An 18,898-nucleotide genomic window follows, 5' to 3' on the forward strand; every position below is an offset into this window, starting at 1 on the left:
TTATGGCTTGCCATTGAAGCAGGTAGTACCTGATCCCTCCACCAACAGGGTGCCTCTGCTGTTTGGAAACTGCAGCTCTCAGGGGAGGCAAGGGGCTGAGCAGATCTGACCTTCGTTCCCACGGGTCTTGTGGGAGTCATGTCTGGGACACAAACAGGCTGGGAAGCCTGTTGACTGGGGTGGCGTTGATGGAAAGGACGTAGCTGGTAGGTCATCAAATCCACAGAAGGAGCAAAAGGAAGAGTACAGCTGGCGTGAGGGCAATGCTAAGCCCCTACATCCGGGTGGTGACACTGCTTTCTCTGAAGCACTCAAGCGTTTAATCAGCTTTTTAGATGACTAGGAGAGTGCCATCAAAGGGCATGTCCATAAGGGATGCCTAGATATCCCCTGAAAAGCCCAATGACCTCAGCCAAAGGTGGTAGCGAAGCGCCACCAACAAAACAATGGCCCTGCGCAGTGAGTGTTGGTCTAGGCCGCAACTGATGGTGAACTTTGCTGTGTCCCTGCCATTAGCCATAGCCTGGTTCAGGATGGCTCCGGCAGCCTCTGAGACCATAGGGAGCACTAGTATACCCAAGCCTCACACCATCTGCCTATCTCGGCCCAAGAGGCATACGGTGTTCACCAAATGCAGTGCATGGCTGGTGGAAGAGAAAATCCTCTTACCAAAGGTATCTAGTCCCTTGGATTCCCTATCCAGTGGGTTGGTAGGGAACTGTGGAAGTTGAAGCCTGCACTTCTGGATCTCAGGGGTGGGGTGCTGGGTGAGTAAAGCTGGGTCCCCAGGAACGGGAGAGTGGCGATGTGCAATTGTCCTGTGCGCAGGGAGGTCTGTGCAGGGCGTGGCCCAGGCTTGAGTAGGACTTCTGTCAAGACACTGATCTTGACTTCCACCGAGGGTAGCAAAAGAGCAAGGGCCTTAGCCTCTCTCCTTACCACCATATCAAAGGATGGCTTTTCCTTCATAGCCACACTAGGGGAGACTAGGTCAGTGCCTAGTGAGATGTCCAGGCCACTGGCAACAGCCTGTTCCTCATACCAGTTGAGTTGTCATCATCCACTTGGGCCCAACGGTTTTCATGGGGATCAAGGTAGACATAAGGATCCCAGATCCACTCCAGTCAAAATCTCACAGGGCCTGTCAAAGAAAGGCGGCACTATATCCAACCCCGACTGTCGTTGAGGTCTGGTCAGCACTGGTATCGATGTTGTTTACTGCTTTCTTTATGCTTTCTCCAGTTATTTGTGAGTCTTCTTGCTGTTCCCTCATTTTCATTGTTTTCTCCTAGATTTTTCCTTTATTTTTTGTGTGCCTTCTACTTGCTTTACCCTAGTTTTCACTATTCTCTTCATGCTTTTCCCATGTTTTTAAGTGCCATCTCCTAGCTTTTCTATCGTGGTGTGGGGTTGGATACACGTGAGGGGTTGGCCAGCATGCGGTTAGATGCATGTGGGGCTTTGGTCGCATCCCCCTGCTGCTTTAAAAAAAATAGAAATTTGCTGAAAAAAACAAAGGTTACAGGGACATTATAATTAGGCATTAGCATTTTAAAAACCTTAGAAATTTACTGAAAAAATGAAAGGTTACAGGGACGTTATAATGGGGATGACAATTTACATGCACAAAACCACATAAATTCAGCTGTTATAGATAGAGTTATTTCAAGTAACTCATACCCTAAGGTAACTATAATTTGTGCCCTCACCATGGACTGCTAATTACGCTACATATTACATCAGTAATTGCATCTTCTATGATATCATTGTTAATATCATTGCAGCATTTGCAGTAAAATTATTGATCTGAAAACTGTACGTGGCGGGGTGCGAGTTATAAGCCTCCCCCACTCAATTCATTACTTTGTCCCAATTGGCCAATATCGTTTTACCCTGTTCTGGCAGGGATAATCTGAGTTTGGTTGTTGCCAGGGGTAGCGCCAATAATTTCTGGGGTCTAACTAATCTGGCAAGCATCCCTTTAACCAGGTATTTTCCTCCATCCCGGAACTGCAGTATTACATGTTGAAAATGAGCAGCTCAGTAATATATATTGAAATGTGTTGCCTGTAGACTCCCCACAATCCCATGGAAGCTGCAGAACCTCTAGGCTATTCGTCCCAACAATGACATTTGAAATTTTAACCATTTTCGTACATTTTTTCCAGAATCTAATAGAGTTCCTAAATTGAGTCATACATTTCAGTCATATCTGAGCTTAGGTTGACTCCTAGGTGTAGTCCGCACTTTAATACTCGCACAGTCCATCCTCATGGGCTCATTCTTCTGAATATGAGTAAGTATGGACTTATCTGCATTCAATTTAAATCCTGAGTGAGAACCCACAGCCTTTATTGTATTATATATTGGGGGCCATGTGCCCATCAAGGTCATTATTGTCAGTAAAAATCTTCAGCATCAAGTGATACAACCTCCCATTTACCTACCACCATTATCCCAGCGTACTCATGTCTAGAGCATATAAGTCGGGCTAGTGGGTTGATAATCATGGCAAAAATTAACGGCGAGAGGGGGCATCCTTCCCCAGTCCCTCTCTTTATCAGCCAGTAGTCAGAAACCCTATTGCCTACCATCACTCTGGCCCTACTGCTTGTGTATAGTAGGGTCAACCATTTTAAACAGTCAAATCCTAAATTATCTCTGTGAAATGGCTGTTTCATAAATAACCAGTTTACAGTATCAAATGCCTTCTGTGCGTCGAAGCTGGCCACCGCCCAAGGCTCCATCCCCTTTTTTGCTTGCTCTGTAATCAAAAAGGTCTTCCATATATTAGTGGTGATAGTTCGACCACCCACGATCCCTGAATGATCCGTCTGTATGACCTCTTCAACCACTTTAGACAGACAGTGAGCCAATATTTTCCCCAATATTTTTGCACCCACATTAATCATCAATAGGGGACGGTAAGATTCACATTCTGTAGGATCCTTCCCAGGCAGAACATTCCTCTTCCTCCCACCCGTGAGGCTCCCCCCAACTCAGCCTCCACAATTGCCCAGTTCTCCCCCCGTTCCCCTCTTATCAACACACATTTTACCCTCTCCTGAAGTGCTGCCCTCAGAGCCCCCCATGTGGGGTTACCCCGGTAGCCTCACCCCCAGGTTCCAGGCATACGTGGACTGTAGCTATGTTGTGTATACCCCCCTGGAGTGACACAGCAGCAAACAGTGCCATTGAAGTTGATATAGATCTTGTGGAATGAGAATGCATTGAAGTCTGTAATTGCTTACCTGCTGCTTGGTGACAAACATGAATCGCAGCATCTTTCCATCTAGCTATGCCCTGTTTGGAAAGGGGTTGCCCTTTCCGTGGTGCGCCGTAAGTCGCAAATAGCTGGTTAGATTTAAGGAAAGTCTTGTTCTTGTCTATGTAGGATTTGATGCACCTCTTGATGTCCAAAGAACGAAGGGGCTTATCAGCCGGAGTTGAAAGGTTTGGAAAGAAGGTCGTTAAGATCAAAGGCTCATTAAGATGAAAGTCCCAAAGGACTTTATGGATAAACTTTGGGTTTGTGCGAAGGATTACCCTGTCTTCTCTAAACCGTAGGAAGGGTTCCTGAATAGTGAGAGCCTGGATTTCACTGACAAGCCTGGCCGAAGTCAGGGCCACAAGGAAAGCAACCTTCTAAGATAAGTTCTTTAAATCCACTCTGTGAATAGGCTCAAATGGGTTTTTCATGAGCTGTGATAGCATTGAGTATAGATACCAAGATGGAGCATGAGGTCTGACTGGAAGGAAAACCCTAAATAAGCCCTCCAGGAACTGTTTGATTAGTCTGGAGGACCATAATGAGGGAGATTTAGGTGACCGTCTGAACCAAGATATGGCAGCCAGATGAACTCTGATGGATGCATGAGCCAATCCTGAGCGTGCCAAATGTAACAGGTATAGCAGTATCTGTTACGGTGATGAGGATAGGGGAGGAATCTGCTCCTGTTGACACCATAAGCAAAATCTTTTCCATTTGTCAAAATACGTTTTGTTCATACTGTCGGCTCTGGCCCTGGAAAGTGTTGTCCTACATTCAGGTGAGATGTTTAGATGAGTGAACTCCTTGTGTTCAGGAGCCAGGACGATAAGTGGGGAGACTAGGGATCCGGGTGCAGGACCTGGCCCTTGCACATGGTCAGGAAATAAGGTGACACTGTCAGTCAGATGTGAGGTTTCTCTGACAATAGGAGAAGCTCTGTAAACCAGTGTTGGCGAGATCACCTAGGGGCTATTATTATTACTCAGTAAGGCTCCTTCTACATCTTTGTGAGAACTTTTGGAATCAGGGGAATGGGCCGAAAGGCGTAAACAAAGATTACAGACCATACCATCAAAAACGCATTCCCCCACAATCCCGGATGGTGATGCCAGCTTGCAAAGAATCGGCATTTGGTGTTCGGGGGTTTGCAAGGAGGTCTAGATTGGGTTTTCTCCCCTGCAAGAAAATCTGGTTTATTATCTCCTGATTCAATTCCCTCTTGTGGCAAGAGGACCTTAGTCTGCTGAGAGTATCTGCTATCTTATTGTGTTTCTCTGGGACATGCTCCACTCTTAGATGCAGCCCATTTTGGATGGACCAATTCCAGATGTCTTGTGACTCGAGAGAGAGGGGAAGTGATCTTGTACCTCCTTGTTTGTTTATGTAGTACTTCGTCATCATATTGTTCGTTCATATGAGAACTGCAGTTTTTCATCCTGGGAAGGAATGCCTGCAGGACTAGATGTACTGTCTTGAGCTCTAGCAGATTGATGTGACAACTCGTCTGCGGCTTCTGCCACGTGCCACCGACCCATAAGTCTTGAAGGTATGCTTCCCATCCCTCCAGTGAAGCACTAGTGGTAATGACCAACAGAGAGGGTTGAGCGAGGATTGAAAGGCCGACTGAAAGGTGTGTTTGCAGCATCCACCAAGATAGAGCTTGTACCATAGCTGGAGTGACTCTGATGATGTTGTCAAACAAACCTGTTGCTTGCGCCCACAGGAGATCTAGTTCTTTCTGAAGGGGTTGCATTTGGAGGTGGCAGAACGGAACCAGAGAAATGACTGAAGACATAATTCCCAAGAGTAACTTGTAGAGGCACACTGAAAGAGACTCTTTTTTCCTGAACAGATTTTGCCTGTGACATTAGTTTGATTTGTCTTTCTGATGTGGGGTAAGCCTTGTTGTTTACAGTATCCAGGGTTGCTCCCAGAAAGGTTATAGTCCTTGAAGGTTGAGGGTTTGATTTTTTCCAATTCAGAATAAGACCTAGCTTGTTAAACAGGGCTATGCAGGCCTTGGTAGATTTCTGTGCAGTTTGATCGAGATATGCTTTTACAAGCCAGTTGTCTAAATATGTGAACACATGGTGTTTTTGTTTCCTTAAAGGGGCTGGGCATTTTGTGAATATTCTTGGGGCTGACTTCACACCAAAAGGAAGAACTCTTAATTGTAGTGGCTCCCAGCAACTGTGAACCTTAAGAATCTTCTGTGGGAAGGATGGATGGGGATGTGAAAATATGCATCCTGCATGTCTAGATTTGGCCTCTCCATCAAAGGGAAGGTCCAGAATCTTATTTTGCACTATAGACCCAAAGGAGGTAGCTTGCACAGCAGACCCTGGCAGTTGCATAAATTCTGTGGTGGTGATGTCCACAGCGCAGACTAGAACTTCTGCTGATGTGTGCTCCCTTTAATGCAAGATCTGTTTTTTTTCCTCCACCTTAGCCTTTTCTGGAAGTTGATCTATGCATGGGGCAATGTCAGCCCATAACTGCCAATCATATTTGCCCAAAACAGCTACAGAACTTTCCGTCCTAATTGTTAGCGTCGACATTGAGGAAAAACGCGTACAGATGTTATCTAAGCATCTTCCCTCTTTTTCTGGAGGTGCACACATCAGAGTGGAGGGGTTCTTGGATCCTATTTAGGATGCCTGCGTACTCACTGAATCCGTCTTTGGATGACCAGTTAGACAAGCTGAGCCGTCCTCTAGTGCTTTATATTTTTTTTTATCAAAGCATGGAAGACACTGTAGTTGGATTCTTGATAACTTTCAGGCCCTCTTCCCAGATATAGCTGACAATGGGAATGGATCTTACCCGTTTCTGGAACGGTTGATTAAAATCATACAAGAAACACTCCATCTGTTTGGTAGGCATGGGGAGTGCACATCTTTTACCTACCCTTTCCAGCAAATTGTGAAATCCCCCAATATCTTCCGGTGGCGAGTCCACTGGGGTAGGTGATGGAGATGATGGTGAAGGCATGAGGTAGTCATCCCATTCATTATGTGTGTCACTGAGCTCTCCTTCCTCTCTATCTTCATCAGAGGTATCTGGGTCATGGAGAAGGGCTGTCTGTGGTGTACACCTATTGAGGTCGGCCATGACATAGCTCTCTGTGCTGGTGTAGATGGTTGAGCAGCAGGAGATGTGGCAATGATGGATGTTTGTTGTGCAGAAGCTAAGGTAGGTGGAAAGCACTTTCTAGAGTCTGAAAGAATTACTTGTAAGTCCGAAATTAGAGATCCAGGTAGACAAATCATTTCTTCCAGGAATGGCTGTTGATACTGGTCATGGGAAGCATAATATCCTGGTGTTAATACTCCTCCTAATATCCTTCCTCTTCCTCTTGGAACTTAACCTGCAACTCAGAAGGACTATGTGCAAGCCCAAAGGGTACCTCCTTGTCAGAGTCTTCTTAGCCAAGAGATGAGCTGGTATAAGGGGTGTCACCCTGCTGGTAAAGGTGTGTTCTGGGGTCCAAATCCTGCTTTTTGGTCTTGGAATTATTCCTAGTGTCGATGGAGTCATTGATGGTGCCATTGACAAGGTCGTCGACGGGTGAGTTAATTTTATCTTGACTGCCGTCAGCAGTGTAGTCGTCGCCGGTAACGTAGTTGGCAAAGAAATAGGCATCAACAATGGAGACGTCGCTAGTGTCTTCGAAGATGAACTCAACGAAACCTTCAATGTTGATGGTCTAGTCATAGATGCCTTTGGCGTGGACATCACCAACAAGGAAGAGTTGGTGGACAACGTGATAACTTTAGCTGATGTCATCATCGATGATGCCGTCTTATATGTTTTCCTAGTCAATGGGGTTGAGAGTTGTCAACGATCTGTCAGCAGACGGAGCTGAGAAAGATTGTTTAAAAGAATGACTGACCTTTGGAGGAGGTGTAGGTGGCTCGGAGGATGACTTGGTAGCATTTTTCTGGTAGCCATGTCTTTTTTCTCCTTTTTTCAAGAGGATGACTTGCCTTCCTGAGGAGATGCTGAAGGACGGTGGCCCATGAGTGGTATTTTTTTAGGCCTTTTTGGACTGCTCAGAGGAGGATCTTGAACGGGGTGATCTTTCCCTCGTTATGAGATTTTCTAGAGGACCAAGAGGAATCCTCGCTAACTGTTTAAAAACTGGCTCTTTCCTGGTCTTGAGTTTTTGGAGCCAGATTAGCAGCCTTCCTTCTCTATCCTTCAATGTTAAAGTTGAAATGGTGCATCACACCTTACAATCCTTGGCAGAATGACCAGGATAGAGGAGATAAATGCAGTCTTTGTGGGGGTCTTCTGATTAAGCCTTTTTTCCACAGGTACTGCAGGCCCTGAAGAGACTTTTCTTCTCTTTGTCTGACATGATGAGAAAAAGAAAGTTGAGACATAATTTCTGTCTGTAAAACACTGCAGGAACCAAAGCAATACTCCCCCAGCAGAAATATAATTTGAAAGTATCCCAACAGGAAATAACTGAGCAGAGCTCAGTGAAGACTCCTTAGCACAACGTTCAGTAGAAAATCTGAGGGAGAGGTATCCTGACCCCAAAGGACACATTGAGGGGTCCTTTAGGGACCCTTTGTGGGCAAACAATTGCCCAATTATCTTTTTTTATCCGATCCGCAGATCCACAGGTGGATCCACAGACCGGCAGATCCACTTTTAGATCTGCGGATCCCGAGAAAAACTGAAGGAAAAAAAAACACCCACTGCATCCAACCTCACCATGTGCAGTTTGGTTTTGGGTGCATGCAGAAGGGTCGGCTGCCGGGCCTGCAGCCAATCCCACCATGCACGACCAAAGGCCGTACGCGGTGCTAGTTATATTTACATCTGTGCACTAAAAAAACATAGAAATTCACTGAAAAAAACAAAGGTTACCAGGACATTATAGTTAGGTTCTGAATTTCCTCACACAAAACCATAGAAATTCAGCAGTTATAGTTAAGATTAACTCAAGTAACTGTAACTCACGCCCTATGGTAACTATAACCTGTGCCTGGAGCGCGGGCCGGGAGCCTTGAGGCCCGCGCTTCTGTGCCACCCTGGGAAGGGCAAAGGGCACGTGGTTGGGGCACGTGGCGGCCCCCATTGTGGATCGGCAAGGGGCAGTGAGGCCCCTCCAGGAGCACCTGGTGACCGCGGGGTAAGGCAGGGCCCAACCGCAACTTGAAGCGACGCTGGAGGCGGGGCGGTGCCGGCGGGGAGAGAGAGCCGGGGACAGCAGGAAGGGGAACATTGGCTCGCAACCCCCATAGAGGAGTGGAGGGGGCGACGGCGGGCCCCTGGATGCCCGGTCCCGGGGCATGCCTGATGCTTCTGCCTGACCCCAACATGTCGCCCAAGGTCAGCCCATGCGGAGCTTCCCCGTGGAGGCACATGGCCGAGGGGTAACTCGACGGACCTTCTGCTCCCCGTGAAAGGGAATTATATGGCGGTCTTGGCGTGGGGAGGCATGTCCTGGTAAGGAGCAGCCGGGGTAGAGCAGAGGAAGTGGTGAGCACAGTGGCAATAGGAGCACAAGTGAGAGAGGTCCTTGGGGGCGCCTGTGCCTCAACGGAGGCTACAATCTAATAGGGTCTCCAGTTATTTTGTGCCTGCCAGATCCGGGGTGCTCCCGTTGCCACAGTCAGGGGACATGGCACTCACTAAGGAGGACCTTCTGTCGTCCCTTCGCACCTTCAAGGCGGAATTGCAAGAGGAACTCACGACTACTTTAAGGCCGCGCTGGATGCTTTCCAATCGGACATTAATAGTCGCATGGCCTCTCTTCAGGCAGACGTGGATTCCGTGGGGACCCATACATTAAATCTAGGAACGCAGGTCCACGAGATGAAACAACAAGTAAGTCCTATGGAGAAAGAGGTCACACAGCTCAAGTCGCAACTCCAGCTTTCGATACTCAAATGCGAGGACTTGGAAAACCGCTCCCGCAGAGACAACATTAGAGTGAGGGGGCTGGAGAAGGGCAGTGAGGGAGCAGATCAGGAGGCGTTTGTGGTGGGTCTCTTCCCCACCCTCCTGGGCGAAAAACACCCAGCAATACAGTTTGAAAGAGTGCATAGGGTGGGGAGCCGCTCCGCCAATGAGAATAAGAGACCTAGAGACATCCTGGTGAAATTGAGCTCATTCAAGGTCAAGGAGCGCATCCTTCAAAGGGCGAGGCAACAGGACTTTGTGTCTTTTCAAGGGGCACAGTGCACCCTTTTCCAGGACATTGCTCCAGCCACACTGCTCCGCCGGCAGCAGTTTCACCCTGTAACAGGTGAGCTGAGATTGAAAAATGTTAGGTACAGATGGACATTCCCCTTTGGCATAGCTTTTGAACTCAACAACAAATCATACCACTGTTTAGCGTATGGGGCAGCAGCGGCTGCACAGGGGCTGCAGGAGAAGAATGCAGACACCGGACTTGAGCCACCGGGAGAGTTGCAGTGTCGAGAGGACCCTTCCACATCCACTGCTTTGGATCAATGGAGGCAGCCGAGGAGTGGGAGGAAGACCCCCAAGACGTAGACTTATGCACTGAGCAGATATCAGAAGCATGTTCGCCTAGGGGCAGAGGACAGGATCTTGGATGGAGGCCGCATGGGGGCTCTCAAAGAGCCCGGGGGGGAGAAACCCCCTTTGGGGGAAGGCCCAGAGTCTTAGGACTGGCCACGGGGCGCTAGCGGGCTGCGTGCTTCCGGTGTGTTCCCTACCATCCCTCCAGCAAGTGATAAAGGAGTTCCTCACACCGGACACTGTTAGAGCTTTCTAAAGTAGTCTGTCAGGAGAGGGACGCGGATGAATACCCCTTCCCGACCATGAGGACCGCAGAGGTTTGAGTACCAGCGACTTGTAGTTTCTGAGTTATCTGTTCTGTTGTTATTTTCTATGTTTGATTATTGTTTGTTGTTCCTACTACGCATGGATGAACAGTCGGGGGGCAGGAGACATCTGGGGTCCTGGGACGGAGGGGGGGAGATGAGGACGCGAGTGACAACTTGGGTCGGATGTACCCAGAGGCAAGGTGCTCTTGGTCACACTGACAAGATGCTACATTATCTAACATGGAATGTTAAGGGGCTCAATTCCCCCAATAAGCGGTCACAGCTACGGAGGTTCTTTGATGACCACCAATATGATATTGTGGCATTGCAGGAAACACATCTCAAGAGGGGAGAAGATCACAGACTACAGCACAAACAATACCCGCAGATATATATACTGCTTCCACGACAACAAAGCATTGCGGGGTAGCCCTGCTGTTCCATAGGGCCATACACTTCCAACTCTCGGGGTCGAAACAGGATAAGGAGGGTAGATTCCTATTGGTAAAGGGCACCCTAGGGGGCAGACTTGTACGGTGGCCACACTCTATGCGCCCAATAGTGGCCAAACGCAGTTTCTATTGAGCTTCCATGACCATTTGGGGGGTTTTGCGGAGGGTGAGATAGTGCTGCTGGGAGACTTTAACTTGATTTGGGATGAAGCTCAGGACACAACACGCCACCAGAGACCGCTTACAAGTGCCTTTGCGAAATCCGTTAAGACGGGTCTTCATAGATTGGGGCTCTTTGAATCTTGATGCACGTTTCACCCCACGGGGAAAGATTATACATTCTTCTCCCACGCTCATAGATCCTACTCCAGGATTGACTATATATTTTTAAGTCAGCCACTTCGGCAATCTCTCCGATCTGCAACTATACACCCGATTATCATATCTGATCACACACCGGTTGAGGTGGGTTTGGAGTGGTCCCTCCTGGGTTCAAGGAGCAGACGTTGGTACTTTCCAAACATTTTAATACGTGACCCAACGACTTGAGACAAGTTGCGGAGAGCTATCAGAGAATTTTTACAGAATAATAAAACAGGGGACACTCTTCCCCCCATCACCTGGGACGCATTTAAAGCAGTCCTCAGGGGCACATGCATGTCCTTAGCGTCATCACTGCACCAGTTGAAAGCCGAAGAAAGACAAGGTCTGGAGAGTGCATTGAAGGTGGCTGAACAGACCCATAAGTTTTCTCCTACCTGGCAGACTCAGAAGAAAGTAACTTCCATTAAAGGCAAATTGCAATCTATTTACACGAACAGGGCAGAAGTTGCATTGTTGAGGCTCCAGAAATCACATTATGTAAGTGGGAACAAAATAGGCCCTCTCCTGGCCAGGCAATTACGTGCCAAGAAAACTAAGAACTATATAGCGCAAGTGTGGGATGAGTCAGGGGAACATTATTCAGATGAGGAGAAAGCGCAAGCTTTTAGGAACTTCTATTCCTGACTATATAAATCAGATAATCCAAGTGCCCACGCCCAGGAATGCTATCTGCAACACACTCAGCTCCCACAGGTTTTCCGCAACACTAACGAATTCCTGGCTGCCCCATTCACCACAGACAAAGTGCGGGAAGCCATCAACTCCCTTCCAATACACAAAGCGCCAGGTCCCGATGGATTCCCTGCGCATTTTTACAAAACTTTTGGGGCAGAGCTAACACATCACCTAGTTGACCTGTTCAATTTCATAAGAACCGAGCACACACTATCCCCCACTATGGGAGAAGCCCTGATCACACTTATTCCTAAGGAGGGGAAGGACCCTCAGCTTTGTGCCTCCTATAAGCCCATCGCCCTGCTTGATCTCGATGCAAAACTTTATTCCAAAATCTTAGCCCAGAGACTTGAAGGGGTGTTGCCAGATCTGATTCATCCTGACCAATCGGGCTTTATCAAAGGTCGGCAAACACATGATAATTTGAGAAGGGTCATCCACCTGATGGAAAAGGTGACATCTTGCTTTTTGTTACTAAACCACCTATGACCCTTCTGACCTGCCAGAAGGAGTTGGGTCTCTTCGAGCAGGTAGCAGGCTTCAAAGTGAAGAGGGGGAAATCATATATCCCTAACTGAACAGTTCCTACTGCTGAGATGGGGGTGTTAGCCGCCACTTCTCCATTTGCATGGGCCAAGAAAGAAATTTTGTACCTGGGAGTCAGGGTCACCCCGACCGGTTTAAGGCAAATTTTCCACCTCTACTTAGGACGCTACGAGCGGACTTTGAGAGATGGTCGACGCTCTGGCATTCATGGTTAGGTCGTATCAACACCATTAAGATGACGGTACTCCCACAGTTTTTATATCTGTTCCAAAGTGTGCCTATTGACATTCCTAAGGATTTTTACACAGAGCTCCGTAAGATGTTCACCCGGTTCATTTGGCAAGAAACTAGAGCTTGGCTCTCCAATAAATTGCTTACGTGACGCAGGGCTAAGGTTGGTTTGGCCCTCCCGGATTCTCTCATGTATTACAGGGCGGCACAGCTCCGCGTTATCGCTGAGTGGTCACTCTGAGAATCCGACAAGCTGTGGCTTCACATGGACAGGGCGGTGACAGGACGGACACTATGGGATGTGCTGTGGAAACCCAAAGGAGACCGCCCAAAAAACGCTTATCTCAGCACTCCCACCGCTACCACCCTTCAGGTTTGGGACACGGTGACAAGAGCCTATAGGCTCCCAACCTTTCCTTCACCCCATACCCCAATCTACTATAACACGGCCTTTCCCCCGGAAGCTACCCCGGGTCCCTTTGATAGGTGGAGGGAGAGAGGCTGCTTGATGATCGTTGACCTATTCCATGGGGAACATGTACGTACATTCGAAAATTGCTGCAGAGACTTTCATCTACCTCTCTCTGAGCGCTTTCATTATAATCAATTACTCCACTGGGTGACTCAGCCTCCTATGCGGGCTGCGCCCACCAGGGATCTTCTTCCCATTGAGAGGTTTGTTCAGCAGGGAGGGGTAGCGCGGGGTAGTATTTCCACACTATATAGGTTGCTGGCGTCGGCGAAGCGCGCTTATACCCCCCCGGCACCTGTCTTTCTGGGAGCAGGTTCTGGATTCCCAGGTGGAGGAGGGTCTCTGGCACCACCTGGTTCAGGACATAGTCAAATATAACCACTCCATGGGAGCTAGGGAAGCAAATTATAAAATTCTTTACAATTGGTACCGCTACCCAGAGTAACTTAAAAAACTCTATCCCCAGGTGTCTGACAGGTGTTGGCGAGGATGTGGGATGTTGGGAGATTTGAGGCACATCTGGTGGGACTGCCCGTTATCCGCCCATACTGGAACGAAATCCTGTCACATTTAAAAGAGATTCTGGGTTACCCCGTCCCGTCCTCACCGGCACATATTTTACTGGGCTTGCGTGCTCCGGATCTGCAACACCAAAAACAGGGCGATCGTTCTATTATGTGGTTGACATTAGGTGCAGCAAAGACAGCTCTAGCGTCATATTGGAAAAAAACAGAACCTCCCCAATAGCATTGTGGTATACTAGACTGTTGCGCCGGCTCGCTATGGAGCGATTATCTGATAAATTGGGCGACTCCAGGAGAAGCTTTGACTACATTTGGGACCCTCTGGTGAGGTTCCTCTCCAGGGGCATACCACTCACAGCCTGTAGCCCGCGTCTTAGGGCTCTGCACCTTTTCCACATGTAAGAATCAGCCCACGGGGAGGGACACTGGGTAGGATTGGGTGTGTGGCTACAAGGGTGTGTGTGATTCCTTTGCTTTTCTGCTATATCCTCAGACTTTGTACAGAGTGGGAGACGGGACATATAATTTGGTTGTTAGTATTGTTGTTTTCTCTTTTTCTGCACGTGATATCATTTATTTGCGTGCTGCTGCACTTATTCCGGATGGGAATATTTGAGTTCTACGCAGAATGCAGCGCTACCAACTGTGGAGCATTGATATGATTAGAATTGGGGTGAGGGGGGAACTGACACACCTGGTATATTGCTTGAGGCTATTTGTGATTTGAGTTGCTTGTATCATTGTTTTATTATACGATAAATGCCAATAAAAACAGTTTAACAAGAAAAAAAATGTTTTAAATATAAACTAGATTAAATGTTTATTTTAATATACACTAGATCAAATGTTTGCTGGTGGTGTAACAAGAAATCACAAAACCCAACAAAAAAACACATTAACTACAGTGTTCATCCTCATCACAAATAATACAAAAAGCAGCCAATATGTGCCAACTTGTACAACAGAAGGCTTACTGCCTGCTCAGGAGTCTTTTGCCATAATGCTGGCACATAATGGTGAGGAAAACATCATCTAAATACTCATGGCCAGAGACGCAAAGATTTAGGCCATCATTACGACTTTGGCGGTCTTGTAAAAAGACCGCCAAAGCCGCGGTAGCCAACATTCCGCCAGTGCTTGTGGTATGCTTGGCCCCCTATTATGACTTTTTCTCTGGGGCAGCGGAAAAGTCACATCAACATTGAAGCCGGCTCGGAATCGAGCCGGGGGCAATGTTGATGTGCAGCGTGTGCAGTAGCACCCGTCGCGCATTTAACTACCTGTAATTCGGGCAGTGAAATGCGCAATGGGACTGTGGCTGCGAGCCCCTGCACTGCCCATGCTAACTGCATGGGCAGTGCAGGGGCACCCCGAGTCCCCCTTACCGCCAGCATTTCCATGGCGGTGTGTACCACCATGGACAGGCTGGTGGTTGGGGACTCATAATCCCAAGGGCAGTGCTGCTTGCAGAGCTGCCCTGGCGGATTATGACCACCCGGCTGAAGCCTGACGGTATCCTGGTGGGACCGGCGGTATGACCGTGGTGACACCACGGTCATAATACATTGGTGGAACACTGCCATCCTGTTGGCGGTATTACCGCTAGTGTTCTGCCGACCGATGGGGTCATGATGAGGGCCTTGGTCTGAAAATTATTTGTTTTAGTAATAGCATGCAATTTAAAATATGTTTATTATGACAAAAACAAAAAATGTCAAAAAGATAAATTCAGGAAAAAGTAAATACCTGGCATTTTTTCAGCTCCCGCTTCAGTTGGAGTATAGTTATATGATGCGGTTCCTCTCTTCCACTACCAGTTTGGTTATTGACGCCAGAAATGTTCGGGATTTCATTTCTTAGACCCTCTACCATATTCAACCAGTCCTGCAACTGCAACTGTTTACTCTTCGTTAGGGTGCAAGTATCCTTCACATCTGTGATGAATGTAAATGCTTCTTCAATACAGTTTCGTTGGTTGAAACACTCAGTCTGAAGCTGCGTAAGCTGTTCTTCAAGGGAGCGTTTCTGGGTTTTGTCCTGGCCCCATTCTTGGGATACCTGACTTGCACGGGCCAGCACACTGGAACGCTGGTTCTGCAAGGCTTCTCGCAGAGCCTTGATTTCATGTTCCATCTCATCTATCCGGTCCCAGTCTGGGTTGTAGTTCACAATGGGTTTATTTCTAATATTTCGAGCTCTGTTGGCATATTTGAGGGAGTTTAACGACTCATCAAAGTCAGAAGAGGACGGGCTAATGCAAGTGATCATAACAGTTTTGGCATTTCCCCCGAGCGAGTCTTTGAGGATACGTGTGATCTTAGCGTCCCTGTATGGAACATGAGCACTTTTTCTCTTGGGATCTCCAAGAGCACTTATCACATTGCCCAGGGCTAGCAAACCACTGTTTATTTGTATGGATTCTTTGAAGCGCTCACCTGTGTTCCCTGTTTTGGTCACTCTCTCTGACCCTGCCAAATCCACAAAGTGGAACTTCGAGAAGATCATCTGGACCGCTCTCGGGTCACCATCTTGAGCAGTGTCGGGAGAGTTCTGTGACTGCTTTGGCCGCTGTTGACAAATACTGATGGTAAAAATGGCATGGGATCGACTGGAGTGTTCATTCATTTGCGTAGTGCCTGTGTGGCGAGCAGCATTTCCGATTTCTAAAAGGCTCATGACCTCCTCTGCACTCTCCACCTGGCATTCCTTGGCACCTATAATAACTTAGAACACAGAACAAACTGAAGCATGTGTTTTGACATTTACCGCTCATCTCCATTACAATATTCTCATTAGTCCTACCTACAGCTGTACTGAATGCATCATACCACAATACATTATTTGTCTGTGATCATCACAAATTGAATTCATACATTTTCAGGATGTTTCCAATGTCACTGTCACTATTGTGTAAAGGACAGACTGAGTTATGTTGTTGGAAGCAGCAGAAATAAACCATTTCACAATAATTCAAACACAAGAGAAAAGGCTGTAGATATGCAGATTTTCATTGGGAAACATCCATTTTATACCTGTGGTGATTCCAAGCAAAAGTGCAGTTAAATGTCATAATCTACAGAGAGTTAAAAAGAAAGTTTTTTTCAAAGACTGTCATCTTAGACATTATTAAATAATTACCAACAAACCACCCCATTTGGGGCTCATTAGTGTAACACAGGCCACCTACTTGGAAAGTGATGAAACTTGAATGATATCTAATATTTGAAATCATCTGTTACGCGTTGATTAAAAAAATGTGGTGGGGTGCCAGACAGCCACATTTTTGGGAAGAGTTCTCTCTTTGCTAGCTGGAGTCCTACTAGAATTCTGCCTATTCTGACTGTTGCATGGGTGTTCCTACGCAACATCCATGGATTTTGACACATTCACAGATTTGCTAGAACTGGTAGACCTAGGAATGCACCAAAATCTTACGCCTCCACAGGTGAGGAGAAATATGTTTATTCCTCCTTATTTCTTCCTCTTTCTATGTGTGCTGAATTAATGCAGCATGCATGGAAGAACAAGTTACTTACGTTTGGTAACAACTTATCTAGTCGAGACAGGATCGAGACGCAGATTCCTTACCTTAGAGTTCTTCCCCAGATGCCAGACTGGATATGGAATTTTTTTTCCAGCACCTCTGCTCGGCCGTAGAGGAGGTTGTGTGGCTACGTAGAGTCGTCATCCACCGGATGTGACATCAATGGAGGCCATATAATCCCCTCCCCTTCTATGATTGTTTTCTGCACCAAAATGCAGTCACTTATAGAAACTGCCTATGGATATAGTGTGCCAGAAAGAGACATCTCAGTGTTAATCAATTATGAACTCCCAATGAAGGCATCCTAATGCCAAGAGAGGGATACGTGAGATAAAAAGATAAACCAGTTTGCAGAGCTTCCCCTGTAATGGGAGTCCCTATCCTAAGAAATCAGTCCGCAGAGCGGGAAGGATGGGTGGGTCGGTTTGGAATCTGCGGCTAGATCCTGCCTCTACCAGACAAGGCATTACCAAAGGTAAGTAACTTGGTTATCTGATAGAGACATCTAGCAGCAGATTCCTTACCTTAGAATTATATACCAAAGCAATACCATCCCCAGTGGAGATTCTACGGACCAGTTTCAGACAAGGAAATCCTGCAGGGCTGAATGGGCAAAATGCCCATCACAACTGACCTGACTGCACTCTAATGCAGCGATCGCAGACCTAATTCTGGTAGAAGGAGCACATAAGCCCTCAGGGAGGTGCTTCTGAGCAAATGCGTAGCCGTTTTCACTACAAATGCGAGTGATCCTGCAAAAAGTCACTGACCAGAACAAGCCGGTCTAGAAAGAGAGAAGATACTCTAAAAAATGTAGAAAGTAAAAGACAAAGCACATCTACAACCTTCATTATACTCATGCATATGGGCATCACCCGAAGGGAGTGAGGTACACAGGGAATATACCCTTATAAATGAGGAATCTCAAGAATAATTCAGAAGCATTATAACTACCATTAGAGGGGTAGAAATATCATGACACTCTGAAGGAAAGAGTGAAAGGAGCCCAGCAGGGAGACCCCCTTCGTATCCGAACGGAATAACCAATCCTCTTACAAACTAATCTGAACACATGATGGAACAATAATGTTTAAAGAACATGTGTAAACAACCAGTTAGCCATCGTAAGATGGAAGATAGCCACCTACACAGAAGATGACCAATGGTGGCGTCTTCAGAATAAAATGTGGAAAGCTAGAGGCCCAGAATGGTGAATAGCCTCTAGCCCAAATGGAGCATGTAGCAGCCAAGGTACAGGACCTTACCTCCAAGCTATAAGAAAGTATTGCACATCACCTTGTGAAGAAGAAGAAGCAGTACAAGGACAGTAAGACTGGTAGCACAAGAGAAAATACCATGAGCATCACTCACACAGACACAAGAAGGAATCTGCACCAGTGGACTACCAGTGCTGGAGATACCAGTGGCAAGAGCCCATGATGCTGAGGTAGAGCAAGAAAAACAACACTAGAAGGAGAAGCATAATAATGCTCCAATAATAAGAGCAAGACAATACGATCAAAAGGCGAGCTACGTTGCCACCATATGGGATATTGTTAGCCAAGGCAGGATATGAACCCTTGTCCTGGGGAGCCTGGCCCACCACAGGCACAAGACCCTGCCACTGCTATGAAACGACAATTGTGCAAGCGAAGGGCAATGCACAAAAGTATCCAGGAAGATAAAAGACAAGTTCTCTATAAGGGATACGAAGAGTAATAAAAGATATTAGGAATACAAAACATTCTCTACATATAGCAGAGAACATACCATACCGGTACCATCTCTTGAGCACGAAGACCATCTTCAGAGAAAAAGAAAAAACCCTATGTTCAACAGGTACTAAACCCACTTAGGGTCACAAAGAACATACATATCCCAGACAGCATGCAACAAAAAGCTGTCAGTAACAGAGAAAAACAGGAATACCTGCAGAGGCAGGAACACCATACCAGGTGCCACCAGAAGGTGGAATGATCCAAACTGAATG

The 18,898-nt window shown here is 47.0% G+C and overlaps 1 protein-coding gene across 1 annotated transcript in view; it reads right to left on the bottom strand.

Moving 5' to 3' along the window:
- Window positions 1–18,898, bottom strand: part of KIF27 (kinesin family member 27) — a 455,459-nt gene that overhangs the window by 376,732 nt on the left and 59,829 nt on the right. Inside the window, exon 4 of the mRNA XM_069229770.1 lies at window positions 15,111–16,087. Coding sequence (XP_069085871.1) covers window positions 15,111–16,087 — 977 coding nt within the window. The remainder of the gene's footprint in view (window positions 1–15,110; window positions 16,088–18,898) is intronic.

This window comes from Pleurodeles waltl, chromosome 1_1, assembly GCF_031143425.1.
Source record: "Pleurodeles waltl isolate 20211129_DDA chromosome 1_1, aPleWal1.hap1.20221129, whole genome shotgun sequence".
Classification (NCBI taxonomy): Eukaryota; Metazoa; Chordata; class Amphibia; order Caudata; family Salamandridae; genus Pleurodeles; species Pleurodeles waltl.